This window comes from Stegodyphus dumicola, chromosome 7, assembly GCF_044657685.1.
Source record: "Stegodyphus dumicola isolate Sdum_Otavi_A_Nest chromosome 7, ASM4465768v1".
Taxonomy (NCBI): Eukaryota; Metazoa; Arthropoda; class Arachnida; order Araneae; family Eresidae; genus Stegodyphus; species Stegodyphus dumicola.
Window position 1 is genome coordinate 164,552,964 of NC_140774.1, and position 13,894 is coordinate 164,566,857.

Here is a 13,894-nt window from a genome sequence, read left to right on the forward strand (position 1 = left end):
AATTCACAAAAATAAGAGTAAAAAATATCCTCTATAGCGTCAGACTGTCGGTGGCATTTTTTGCATGAACCTTTCTTGGGACAAATGTATTCAAAGCCATCTGAACAATCTTTATGTTTGACCATACACATTTCCTTCATACAAACAGAACACTTATAATGACTACTAAGTAAACCTTCATTTACCCACCAGTCAATGCTACCGCCTCTCGGCGTAATTTTACGTTGCCAGCAAATACATTTCTCATAATTTAATTAGCATTATTATGAGAAGAATTTGAGATAAAAATGCATTTAAGAGTGCCTTTTGGCAAAAATCGCCGCTCCACAAACCCCAAATAACAAGTCAAAGAATTGCACAAACTTCATGTCCATTTACACGTTGATCTATTTTCATATCTGTCATAATAGGGTTTCCATAACATTCAACAACTCAGGTTACCATAAATAAAACAATTTGGCAATAATCCAAGGGGCACCCTAAAATATAGATTAACCCAGACTTGTACTATTTACATACTTGGGTTGCCATATAAATACTTTTTGGCAATAACATGAGTTGCAATATAACTACACTGGTTTATGGAAAATAATAAAAAATCACAAAAATAGCAATAATACATTCAGAAATATACAATCCATATAAAACTTGAATATGTTCTCAAATAAGAATTGCTGAGTAAAACTGCAGTATATGAATTAGTAAGGCTGCAATCAGAACATGCCATTTGCGAGGAGTATAAAATTGCATGTTTGAGAACAAGCCTGCAAATTTCAGTGTAATATTGAGATATGAAATCTGGGATAGCCAATTCATAATAATGATCTCCACGCATTTTTTACTGGATAACCATAATTATATACTGGATTTTAAAGAACTGGAATAGAGAGCCACTAGAAAACTAAAGGCAATACAGTCAAACGTCATTAATTCAAACACTCATAATACGGAATGATCTATAATCCGGACCTCAAAGCTACGAACTCAAAGCTCGCATTGACGCATGCGCAGAAAGTTGAAGATCTTTATGGCTGCAAATATGCGTGTGCCCATGCACATAATACTTTTACGCATGCGCGTTTAATGTATAACAGACAGTATAAGCTAAGCTAAAATTATCTAATTCAGTTAATGTTGCAGATTGCGTTGTTCCTTAATCTTCGAATTGGATCCGGCTTATTATTTTTGCAGACTGTTAGAGCAATTTTATAAAAGTAGGCTTGAACTTTCAATTATGTGAAATAGAATTTCTGATATATATTTACTAATATGTAAAGGATCTACAAAGCAAAAGTATGTTTTGAAGTCCATTAAACAAAAAGTGGAATTTTCACACCATTAAACAAAAAGTGTCAATTTCACGATGCTCTGCCGGGGGGGGGGAGTGGCCGACGCGGTGCACATTGAATTGGAAGTTGATCTGTCAGCACTATCCTTATCTTCAGGGCAGATTTTTTTTTATTTGGCTTATAATTCCTTACTAAATGTAGTATTTCATCTCAATGTACTCCGTCTTTCATATGATTTAAATCAAATTCCTCGTCATTATAATTCGCCTTCGATAGTGAAGAAAGCGACACAGAGGTTATTGAAAACGAAAAAATTTTGATTGACAAGTTAGTCGGTATCCTCGACACAGCAATTATTGGACTCGAACAGCGGAACTTTGTAAGTGACGAAGAAATTATGTCTGTTTATAGAATTAAAGAGAAAGTATTATCACATAAAACGAAGCAACTTAAACAACTGACATTGAAAGAAATGTTTAATAAAGTAAACAAATAAATACAGTCAAAAGTCATTAATTTGGACACCCATAATCCGGAATGATCTATAATCCGGACCTCAAAGCTACAAACTTTCTTCGCATGCATCGCGTTGACGCATGCGCAGAAAGTTTGTAGCTTGTGGAATTGCTGCAAAAAAATGGATTAAGGCATATCCTTTGTTTATCTAACCATTCCGAAATCTGTTTATCAATTTCATGCGACTCTGCGTGTGTGTGTGTGGGGGGGAACGTCGCGGCGCGCAATGAACTGGAAGCTGATCTGTCAGCACTATCCCTATCTTCAGGGCAGATGTTTTTATTTTATTTGGCTTATAATTCCTTACTAAATGTAGTATTTCATCTCAATGTACTCCGTCTTTGATATGATTTAAATCAAATTGCTCGTCATTATAATTCGCTTCCGATAGCGAAGAAAGTGACAATTAGTCGTTATTCTCGACACAGCAATTATAGGACTCGAACAGCGGAACTTTGTAACTGAACAAGAAATTATGTCTGTTTATAGAATTAAAGAGAAAGTATTATTACATAAAAAACGAAGCAACTTAAACAACTTACACTGAAAGAAATGTTTAATAAAGTAAACAAATAAATATTAAGCTTTTTTTTTTTTTTTTTTTTGTAAATTTTGATACTCTTTAGATCATAATTGTTCTTTATTTCATAAATTACGGTTTCATATTTTAAATTTTATAATTTCTGCATGCCATCTTACCAGATTTAAAGTGATGATCTATAAGCCAGAAAAATCGATAATCCGGAATCGCCGAAGTTCCGACGAGTCCGGATTAACGACTTGACTGTATAAAGTCAAACAGAAGTGACCAGATGGTTAAATGGGAGTCCTTCTGTGGTCCATATACTTTGTCAACAATTTCTAACCACAGATTCGGCATCCAGGAGGTTCACCAAGGATTGGACAACCGCTACAAGTGCTGATGACCAGTATTTGATGTTAGAAGCCCGAAGGAATAGAACGTCAACTATATCTTAACTCACATCCTCCCTAGCTGCAGCTACTAGAAGGTTGGCATCAATGTGAAGTGCAAGTAGAAGGCTTCATGAAGGAGGTCTGTATGCGAGCCAACCAGCCATTTGCATGCCATTCACCTCACGTCATATAAGGTAACATTACAGATGGGCACATCAACTGCACAGCTGATCAATGGAGGGCTGCTCTCTTCATGGATGAGTCTAGGTTTAGTCTCCAAAGTAGTACAAAGTCTGTAATCCAGACGTCCATAATCCGGACCTCAAAGCTACAAACCTTATGCGCACGCGTAAACGCATAATGCGTCTACGCATGCGCATAATGCATTTACGCACGTGCGTTTAATGCATAACGGATGGTATAAGCTAGTCTAAAATTATTTAAGGCATTTCAGTTAATGCTGCAGATTGCGCTGTTTCTTAATCTCTGGCTTATTATTTTTTGGAGACTGTTAGAACAATTTTATAATAATTAAGCTTGAACTTTCGATTACATCAAAAAGAGATTCCGATTCTGGAGCTGCCAAAGGATCTACAAAGTGAAAGCATGTTTTGATGTCCATTAAACAAAAAGTGGAATTGCTGCAAAAAATGGATAAAGGCCTATCCGTCTCGAAATTATGCAAGAAGTACGACATTGGAAAGTCCACTATATATGACACAAGAAAAGGAACATTTTGAATTTTTTGTGGAAGCATCTTAAACAATGTACATTGAAAGAAATGTTTAATAAAGTAAACAAATAAATATTAAGCCGTTTTTTGTAAATTTTGATACCCTTTACATCATAATTGTTCTTTACTTCATAAATTACGATTTCATATTTTTAATTGTATAATTTCTGCATGCCATCTTACCAGATTTAAACTGATGATCTATAATCCGGAAAAACCGATAATCCGGAATTGCCGAAGTCCCGACGAGTCCGGATTAACAACTTTTGACTGTATTTGTTTTGAAGAGAATCTGGAACCCATTATCATCCGTAAAAAATCTGTGAAAGAGATGCATATAAAGAAAGCAGTATCTGTGTTTGGGGTGGTATCTCTCTGGGTGAAGCCACAGACCTCCATATCTTTCCCCATAAAACCGTGAATGTTCAGGTTTATAAAGATGACATCCTTGATGCTTAATTGCACCCTTATGCCAAGATGATGATTTTATGCTACAGGAGAACAATGTTAGACCACACAGGGCTCGCATCGTGAATGATTATTTTCAACAGCAAACAATTCAGCACATGGAATAGCCAGCTCGATCATCAGGACCTAAATCCTGTGAAGCATGTTTGGGATGATTTAGGAAGATATATGGCTGCTCTCAATCTTCGTCTTAAGACCCTTGCCATGTTTGCAACTGATTTGCAAGTGCAATGGCTCTCACTACGTATGGAATTGACGGACTGCATAATTGACAGCATCACATATTGCTGTAATGTGCTGTATTGCTTCTAGAGAAGATACTCCATACTAAACGCAATTTTCCTATACAAACTGACATATTTCATACATATGCTAATTTCTATAAAATCATAATTATCTGGTAGTTTTTTTTTTTTCCATGTTATTTTATACCTTACTGTGTGTACTGCAGGTCAGTTTCATTAAATTCTACATGTAACTTTTTGAGTAATTAACATTTGGTTTAGAGTAGATTGAAGGGTGCCCTTTGTATTATCGTGAAGTTGTTATTTCATTTATTATAACCCGAGTAGTTAAATGTTATGGAAACCCTATTGTGACATAATCGGTTGCATGATTGCGGCAAATTTTGAATTATGGGAAAAGATTTGTAACGGCTTGTGGTGTGTATTTGTTAAGAAGTACATTGGGCTGATCTTTAGAATATGGTAACTGGTAGTTTGGCGACATTTTGGAGGCAATAAAGGTTACTACCCGAGACTTTGGTAATAATGTGAGCAGTACTCAGTTCCGATTACGCATTATTTTGTGTGAGGGAAATGAGAGATCATGGGATATGTCATGTGATATTAATGGATGAATTACGGTTCTTTAATCGGAAAAGGGGGGAAATCGGGAAAAAATCTGGAAATTTTGTATTTGGCTTTATTCTGTGTTGTGTGAAACAGTGTTCGTTAATTTTTGGATCCCATGGCCCTAACTAAAGTGAATTCGAAATGGGTATTTAGTGGGATTGAAAGGGGTAGTAATAAGTGTTTCTTTAAGGTTGTGTGAGACAGAAGTAAAGATGTTTTATTAAGTTATTTATTTTACCTGGTACCTTGCTGTGAACTATAAGTATGATTTTAAAGATCCTGAAACAGGCGCACATACGCTTGCTTTTTGTTTAGCGGAGGAAATAAGAAAAGTTTATCGGACACGTAATCAAGATTCTGAAGAAGATTAGGTAAGTTAGTATTTTTAATTATTTGAGGATATTATTTTTACGCATTGTTCTAAATGTAAGGTGGAAGTAAAGTAATTTGGTATTATTGGGAAAATTGTTATTAGCAATGATTTAGTTTAAAGTAATTAGGATTGTAAGCTAATTTTTATTAATTTAATGTATGTGCTTATTTATATTTTAAGTAGTGTTTTTGAATTTAATTATATTTTAATTAAATGATAGTTATTTTGTGAATTTTATGTTTGTAGGAATTTGGTATACGTTTTAGTTGAAGTAAACGTGCACGGAAATAATTTAAATATTTGACACTAAGTATTTGTAATGTTTGCGGTATGAATTCGTTGGTGACGTTTATAATATAATAGATAATTTAGAGGTAAAAGTTTTTGGATATTTTATTTATTTTATACATGGAAATGTTCATAAAGGCTGTAGGAAAGTATATTTTTTCGCGATCAGGTAATTTCAAATATGTTCTTTTTACCGGGTTTAAAGATTCAGAAAATTGTCATGTATTTTTGTGAAATTTTTCTAATTTATGAGAAAAAAACAGTGTACATGGATATAGTGAAGAGTGTGCGCAATGCCATTTTTGTGTAATTCTGGGATGATTTTTTAAGTAAAAATAAGTCGACGTGTACATGGTTTATGTGTATGTGTTATTTTGAAAAATGCGTAAGGAGTATGGTATTGTGCACTTTTTCCAATTTTGCAGTGAATATTTGTCATGATTAAGCAGTTTTGTTAGATAAAATTTCTAGGATAAGTGTAATTCGGCTAGTAGATTGTTGGAAGAAGTGTTCAGTAGATAAAAAGAAAAGAAATATGTCTTTACTTCGTGAAGACAAAATGGCGGCGGGAAAAAAAAAATAGGGGGTTGCTGTAGGAGAGTTGGTCGCCAAATTTTCGCCAAAAAATCGCCGAGTTACCATAATCTAAAGATCAACCGTACATTGCTTGTTTTATGGTTTAGATGGTAAAATGGCTGAATGTGGTAAGACTAATTTGAAGTTTCTATACGATTTGAAAAGAAAGGAGAAAAGAGCATTAAATGACTGGTGTGTAAATGAAGGTTTATTTAGTAGCCATTATTAAGTGTCCTGTTAGTAGGAAGGAAATGCATATGGTCAAATGGTTGGACAATAATGCCGTTACAGAGGAAATTTTTATCTCTTATTTTTGTGAATTTATGTTGTGATTCCAGTATACAGATTCTAATTCAGATAATTTTAGTAAGTTTTTGGATGCTGTTAAGGAATTTTGTTTGACTGAAGATGCATTAATTTGTAAATAAGGTAAGTGGATATTTCCTTTGTAGTGGAAAAATGAATTTCCTTTTTTAAGTTATTTCATTGTTTGATTTAAAATGTAGTTTACCGAGATTCTATGTTTTTTGTTGGCTGCTCCTTTGACTTTTTAAGTGAATATAGTTCAATGTGTACAAAGACAAAGTTAAGGGAGTGCACAATGCCTAGTTTGTGCAATTCTCTGACATTTTTTTAAGTGAAAATAGGTTGACGTGTACATGGATAAAGTCAAGGGAGTGTACAGTGCCAAGTTTGTGCAATTCTCTGATTTTTTTTAAGTGAAAATAGGTCGATGTGAACATGGATACCGAGTTTGTGCAATCCTTTGTCTTGTTATTTTGTCTTTGTGTAGCGGTGATTTTTGACGTAAAATTCAGCGATACACAAGCCAAAATAAATATCCTTATATATAACAAGTCAAAGAATTTCAGAAACTCAGTATTTATATACCGGCAAAAATTGCCATGGGGACAACCATAAATATATTTTTACCCATCATTTTCGTGATTTTTTGGTAATTAATGATAACCAGTGTATTTTGACTGCTCTCAGGGAAGATGAAAGGCACAAGAGAAAATTCTCAGGGAAGATTAAAGACCATGTATATTTAATACTTTTATTTTTAAAAAATAAAAATGAGAATAATAATGTGAAAAGAAGATAACAGTGTATTCTCAAAATCTTTGGATAAAATATTCTATATATTTAATCTCAGCAGTCATTAATTCTGACTCAGTTATGAAAAAGATTCCCTTAAAAAGATCAGTCCAAAAAAATAATAATAATAAAATAAAATAAGAAAGAAAACCTTACATATAATCTATAATACTATTACATATAATCTATTAAATCTATAACCAAATAAAAATGTTAGAAAAAATATCGGTTATATAATAGAAAATAAATTTTAATATAATATTTGCAACAATTCTTCTTTTCTACATCCTTAAATAATTCAAAATTCTGTAAGTACTTATAAAACAATGGATGAAACTTCAAAATTTATGAATCCTAGAATGTTAGAATTATGTTGAATAATAAAAAGTAAACAACATAGGATTAAATTTCGAATTTTAACTCGAACAGCTATTTTATTTACTTATTTTAAAATACAAGTGAAAAATTAAAAATAATCAAATAAAAAATTACACATTGCTAGAAATTATAGTTTCTACAAAATAAAACTTACGATATCTGGCTAGGAGAGAGATTATAATTTGGTTGATAGCTTTGCCAGTTATACTTTTCAATCCAGTTTAGACTTTCCTTATTTTTCGAATATCGACAAGTCGCTCTTTGAATGCAATCCTTGTCAAGTGTACTATTAAGAAATGAGGAATTTAACGTGCTTATGTTACTAGGAAAACAAGATTTCCGAAAACGATATTCATAAAAGTCTAAATGATATATATAAATTACACAACAGTTTTCCTTACCAAGCAATTCTACCGCACATATTTTATAAACTGTGCTTTAAAACTGCATCCTAGCTTGCCAGCTTCAAACTTCGTGTATCCTAAACATTGAGATTTTCATGGTAGCAGACGATACCAAACAATGTGCGTGATTTCTGCCAGATTCAGAAGGCAATTATTCGGAAAGTTCGATCAAATTATCTAACCAAAGTGTATGAACTCCTATTGATATACTTTGGTTAGATAATTCACTTGGAACAAAAATCAAATATGAAGAAAATCCGAGAATTAAATTTAAGTGACATTTAAAGTTAAACATTTTCGTGCGACACAGTTACTGTTTGTTTATCTACGAGCCATACTAGGAGCGTTTTTATGCTAAACTTGAATTTTTCAGTTATTTGTCGTGAAGTGAATTTACCACAATTACAAAAATTTTTAGGGAAAATATAAAATGTGATGGAGATAAATATGCGATATGCTGATAACAGCAGTGGAAATAAGAAAATTTAAATGTGAAAGGATCTTTTTATTTCTCCATTCTCTTTTTTATGAACTGGGTAATTTTTTTATAGTTGCAATTCTTTATTCTTTAAAATCATGAAAACATTTAAGGAATTTTAAAAAATTCAACTACAAAATTACTGTCATTAGTGATCATTAGATCACTATTGTTTTAATACATAAAAACTATTGTTTTAATGCAAAACAATTAAAAAATACTGAGTTTGGGAATTTATTATTTCATAATTATTGCCTTCTTGTTCAGATATATGCTAATTTTAACTATTTAAATTTTCTACTGAATATAAACATTTGAATAAGGTGAAAGCAGAATTTGATGTTTTTTTTTTTTTTTAAATTATTATTCATCATTTTATTTTATAGCACTAATGAACACATAAATGTTAATGTGTAACACAGGCTGAAAACTTGCGAATGTTACTTTAGAAAGTAATCACAGAAGTACAGTTTTGTTTTCATTTTATCATTTCATAATTCAAATACTACATAACAGAAATTGGTAAAAGTTTACAATTGGGTGCCCCTTTTTTTTTTTTGGCGATTCTTTTTTGACGCCAGGAAGGCACAATTAAAGATGGCCGCTATACAAAATCAAAATAAGAAGTCAAAGAATTACACAAACTCTGTGTCCATGTACACATCGATCTGTTTTCACTTAAAAAAACATCCTAGAATTGCAAAAACTAGGCATTGCAGACTGGCTTAAATTTATCCATGTACACATCAATCTATTTTCATTTAAATAAAATCAGGAAGCTAAAACAAAGTTAAAACTATCATGGTAACCAGAAGTGAGGTTTTATCGGCACAATTTTTTTTTTAAATGTCGCCAATCGAAGGGGCACCCTATTCTACACTAAAGTCCAAGTCTTCCTGTCGCTGTTACCCAGTGCAGGTGAAATTTGAAAAAAATTGTCGCTAATCGAAGGGGCATCCAATTCTACACTAGAGCTTAGAAATTCATTTTTTTTTTTTTTTTTTTTTTTCATTTCATGCATGAAGAATTCATATTTTCATTTGTGTGGGTGGGCTATACTGAAGCTGTGCCCTGTTATTATTTTTACAAGTGATAGAAATGTTCATTAATCTGATGTTTTTAAAAATTGGTTTAATTTCCAGCATAGTTTCTTATTGAGTAGGTAATCCTGCTGTACTCCTATGGCAGTTTATAGTTATGTGCTTTCTCATAAATAGTATTAGCCATATTTAAATAAAATGGATTTCTCATATTAGTTTGTAAAAATTAAAAAAATATTAAAGCCAAAAGCCATTATCTGAAAGAAATAAATACATGTTATTTGCTGGATTATACTTTGTTGTTGCCTGCAGTTTTTTTTTTTTAATAATTTAGCAAAGCAAAATATCAAAAATCATTTTCCTGGATATTTATTTTAAATATCTGAATAAAGGGGGGGCGAATATTTTTATAGATAGACACTTATTTATAATCCACTACTGCAGACTTTAATTGGCATTAAGATAACTTTGGTAGTGGTCAGGAAAACACATAGTTTGGTTAAGATCTGATTTCCACAGGGGTACATGAGACATCTGCTCTGGGCTTCCACTTTCAAGGAAGTTTCCTTTAAAATATGTAAAAATATACATGCCATTTGAAGTTTTAATGCATAAATACTGCAGAATGGCACATTAGAAAAAATTATTTCTTCTGCATTTGGAAGACACTGATTTTTTATTTTACTCACATACTTGATCATTGAACTTGATAAACAATTTTGATTTGGTTATGCTTGTAGAACTCAAAAAGGGTTTTTTTTTTTTCAGTAAAATCAGTAATAATTCTGTAGGCTGTTTCCTTGTATTCGATTCCTTTCAGAAAAAACAAGATCTTTGTTTAAATGCATAAATTTATATTTTATGCAACACATACAGAACTGAAACCATGAAAACAAAATGTACCTTTTTTTTTTTTTTTTTGTTTAAATAATTTTGAATGAAAAATATTGAGTAATAAGATTATTTCATGAAGTGCTTTATATGAATAAAGATGTGAAATATTCTTTACATGAAATGTAATTAGTGTCAGTGATCTTTATTATGTAAAAAAAAAAAAAAATTAGAAAGGAGAACCCCATAACTCTTTTGTTCCAGGCCTGTAGCTTTGCAAATTAGGCTTTGATTTAATTCTTCCTTTAATTCAGTAATGCAGACTTTTCAAAAGAAAGTTGTTACAATCTATGGCAGTTGTATCTATCATATCCATTTCTTGGCAAAATTTAACATCTGTTACCATTTTGAGGTGGTAGTGAAAAGATTATATATTAAGTCTGAAGTTGTAAATGTCATTTACTATTCTCACCTGCCCATCAATGGCTCAACAGTAAAATTTCTGAACATGGATAGTTTAAGATAGGTTCAAATCTGGGGGGAATAGGCTGTCTGTATAGGTATTTTCATGGTATTTCTCATGTAAGTGAATACAAACCTGAAAAGTCCTTTCAGAACCATCCTTTCCTTTAAGTTGATAGCCCTTGTGAGCTATGCCATAATGCAGTCTAATCCAGTCCTTTTCTTATCATCTATTTGCACTTTTTAATGTTGCATTCAGCACATAAAGACATCTTTCTGTTCTGGACAAAGGCATCTCTGCTCCTTGTAGTATGGTATTAGCACCAGGTGAGCAATTTATTTAAATTATTTTTTGGACAAATAATGTGCTTGCCTGTTACTTGCATAGCTTGCCTTTTTAATTTTACATTAGTGGCTCTTATGTAACAAACTTCTGTACTGTATGTTTGATGATGATGTATGATTGTATGACTGATGTATGATTTCATACTCTGCGAAATTTTAGAAACCTGTTGCATGCAGAACATGTGAAAGATAATATAAGATTAACAGATATAGTGCCACACTAACAAACAATACACTGCACTGCATAAGTCATATTTGATATAGTAAAATCCCTCATAACTGGTGCCCAATTAACAAGCAATTTTAAAATAACAGTACCTTTGAAAGTCGAAGTTTAAAACCAAAATTTAGGCCCACAAGAAAAAAAGTGTATAATAGGCTAACAATCTGAAGACTTAAAAAAACATTTGTGTCATGTTTTTGCTGCTAACTTATCCAATTAATAATTATTCAGAATATAAAAAGGAACTATCGATCCCTTTTTATGCATTGTTATGTGAACTTTGAAAGTAACGTCATGAACTGAACGTTCATGACGTAATAATATTTTCTTTGGTTCTTTCCTGGAAAAAACATTATTTGCTGTTGGTGTATATTGTGGCCTTTGATCATACTCATAGATAACAAGTTGAGTGATAAAGATTGGCTTAGTTTTAAAACAAGTTTGATGTCCATGTCATGGATCAAGAAAGATTTGTGTTAGTAAAGAGGAAGTGCAGGCTTAGATGGATGTAGACAATATTGTTCCTTTTACATTCTTTCAAGATGATGACTATATTTAAATTTTTTTTTCTGACATATAAAATTACATGTATGTGTTTTTATTTAAATAAGCTGTTCAATTATCAATATTATTTATTTAATAACAGTGACAGATAAAAAAGTATGACCAACTTACTTCGCATTTCTAAAGATGGCTTGACGAAACAAACAGGTAAGTTATAGAAATATATATTCAGTTATCTGAAAAAAGTATCTTATCTGGCATTAGAGAGGTCCTATTGCTAAGAGAGATTCTGCTGTACTATTGTTATGAGAAAAATGACCAACATAAATATATTTGAGTTTAAAATACAGATGTATTGTTAACCACGTTTGGGTTGACTGGTGTGGCCTCAGTAAAGCATAAGTCGTATCTGATCCGGTAATATATGTGTTAAACAAGTGGCTAAAAGAAGACAATGAAAGCTAAAATGTCAAAAATTGACCAGGATATTTAATTTCAAAATTGGCAGATTTTGATGTCATTTTCAACATGCCTGGAGGAATCGGCTGATTAAATTAGTGTAATTTGAGGACATAAGTTCAAGTGAAGTGCAACAAAAAATGTATGTAACTTAATAAGCATACAAGGAAGTCATGGTATCCATATCAGATATCTTAATTTAGAACTATCTTTATCCTTAAAGGTAAAGAAGTATTTGCATTGTGTAATTAAAATGTATTTTTCAGTGCATTTTAATTGTCCATGAATACTTATTTATTTATCTTGTTAAATTAAGGAAAACGTAAATATTAAAAATATGCATTATATCTTCTTTTCTAGTCATGACTTTCTAGAATTTCTAATTTATATTATTGATGTCAGTGCTTATAATGCAAATCATTTACGTTAGGTTCTGTAAAATTTTATCATTATTTAGGTCCAATCTGTGAAATTAAATTTTATGAGTTTCTAAAATTGAAATTTATTTTTCTATTAAAACGTATTGTATTGAAAAAGTAAAAACAAATTTCAGTTATTGAAATGAAGTATTCATCCCTAAATTTATATTTCTTTTTTAGTTTTTTTCTAGTTCTGGGTGAAAACAATGGATAATGAAGAGAAGGAGTCCCTTATTTGTCAATACATGAAAGAACTTTTAAACAATTATAATAAAATAAGAGGTAATTTTGTATTAATTAAAAAAATATGCTAATTTTAAGAAAATTTTTTTTACTAATTTTAAGAACTAATTTTAAAATCATATTCTTTTTTATGGATACCGAGGTCAGGGGAAAAAAGAAAAAAATTAATAAAAAAGTCTGAAAAGTTTAAAATTTTAATGGTCTCCCAAAAGGGTTTATTGAGGTTTTTTATTATGTCACTGAGCTTGCAGTCTACCACTCTGCTCTTGTGATCACTTTCACTACCCCCCCTTTTTTTATCTTTTTATCTTTATTATAAAGCATCTTCCCCCCCCCCCACCTACGTCACTCGGAATGACCCAATAGAATCACAAAATTTTTAAAAGTTGAATAACAGCATATGTTTAGAATTTGTGATGCAGTGTTAAGTGTTGACATAAATTTTTATATATTTTTCAGTTTTAGTTCATCATATCAATATTTTTTTAATCTTGACTTTTCTAATATGAGTAAAAATTTTCACACTTAATGATGAATTTAAAATGTGAGAAAATACATAAAATCATACTTAAGACTTTAGTTCTTTAAAACATTGAATGAACTTCAGGAAATCTTTGTAGTAGATGGATACCTATTGTTTCTTTCCTAACACCTAGCATCTATTTTCTGCAATAGCTTTTAGATGTTTGGAGATATGTTGCTCACACTAGCAGTTTTCAGAAGCCAAAAGAATGCCTGTTAACTCATTAACAACTGATGTTTTGTTTTTGCAACATTAATCAAAACAATGTTTTTGTCTTTGTAATATGTTTTTTCTTAAATATTTTTTTTAATATTGTAAATAAAACTGCATTGTTTCTAGACCAAAAAGAAAATTTCTCTTACAAATAAAATTTTTTATAAAAACGAATTATGGTACATTTTTTGTGAAATTTTTTCCTTTTAATTTTGAGTAGATCTCAGAGGGCACAACCAATAAATAGTTTTATGAAGGCATG

The 13,894-nt window shown here is 31.2% G+C and overlaps 2 protein-coding genes across 9 annotated transcripts in view; one reads left to right on the forward strand and one right to left on the reverse strand.

Annotated features, from left to right (window-relative positions):
- Positions 1-8,049, reverse strand: part of LOC118187091 (abasic site processing protein HMCES) — a 56,389-nt gene extending 48,340 nt beyond the window's left edge. For all 5 annotated transcript variants that reach the window (XR_015042240.1, XM_085821040.1, XM_085821039.1 and 2 more), the window contains exons 1-2: positions 7,890-8,049; positions 7,643-7,774 (exon numbers count right to left, since the gene is read on the reverse strand). Coding sequence is in view for 4 of the 5 variants with exons in the window: in XM_085821040.1 (XP_085677166.1) it covers positions 7,643-7,774; positions 7,890-7,909 (152 nt within the window). In the remaining variant the exon portion in view is untranslated. The remainder of the gene's footprint in view (positions 1-7,642; positions 7,775-7,889) is intronic.
- Positions 8,050-8,228: 179 nt separating this feature from the next.
- Positions 8,229-13,894, forward strand: part of LOC118204225 (fucose-1-phosphate guanylyltransferase-like) — a 60,954-nt gene continuing 55,288 nt past the window's right edge. Inside the window, exons 1-3 of one of the 4 annotated variants that reach the window (XM_085821029.1) lie at positions 8,239-8,428; positions 11,918-11,982; positions 12,834-12,935. In XM_085821029.1, coding sequence (XP_085677155.1) covers positions 12,860-12,935 — 76 coding nt within the window. In that variant the 5' untranslated portion in view covers positions 8,239-8,428; positions 11,918-11,982; positions 12,834-12,859. Of the gene's footprint in view, positions 8,429-10,445; positions 11,031-11,917; positions 11,983-12,833; positions 12,936-13,894 lie in introns of those variants that run through there. The other 3 variants (XM_085821033.1, XM_085821028.1, XM_085821030.1) reach the window with 3 other exon arrangements.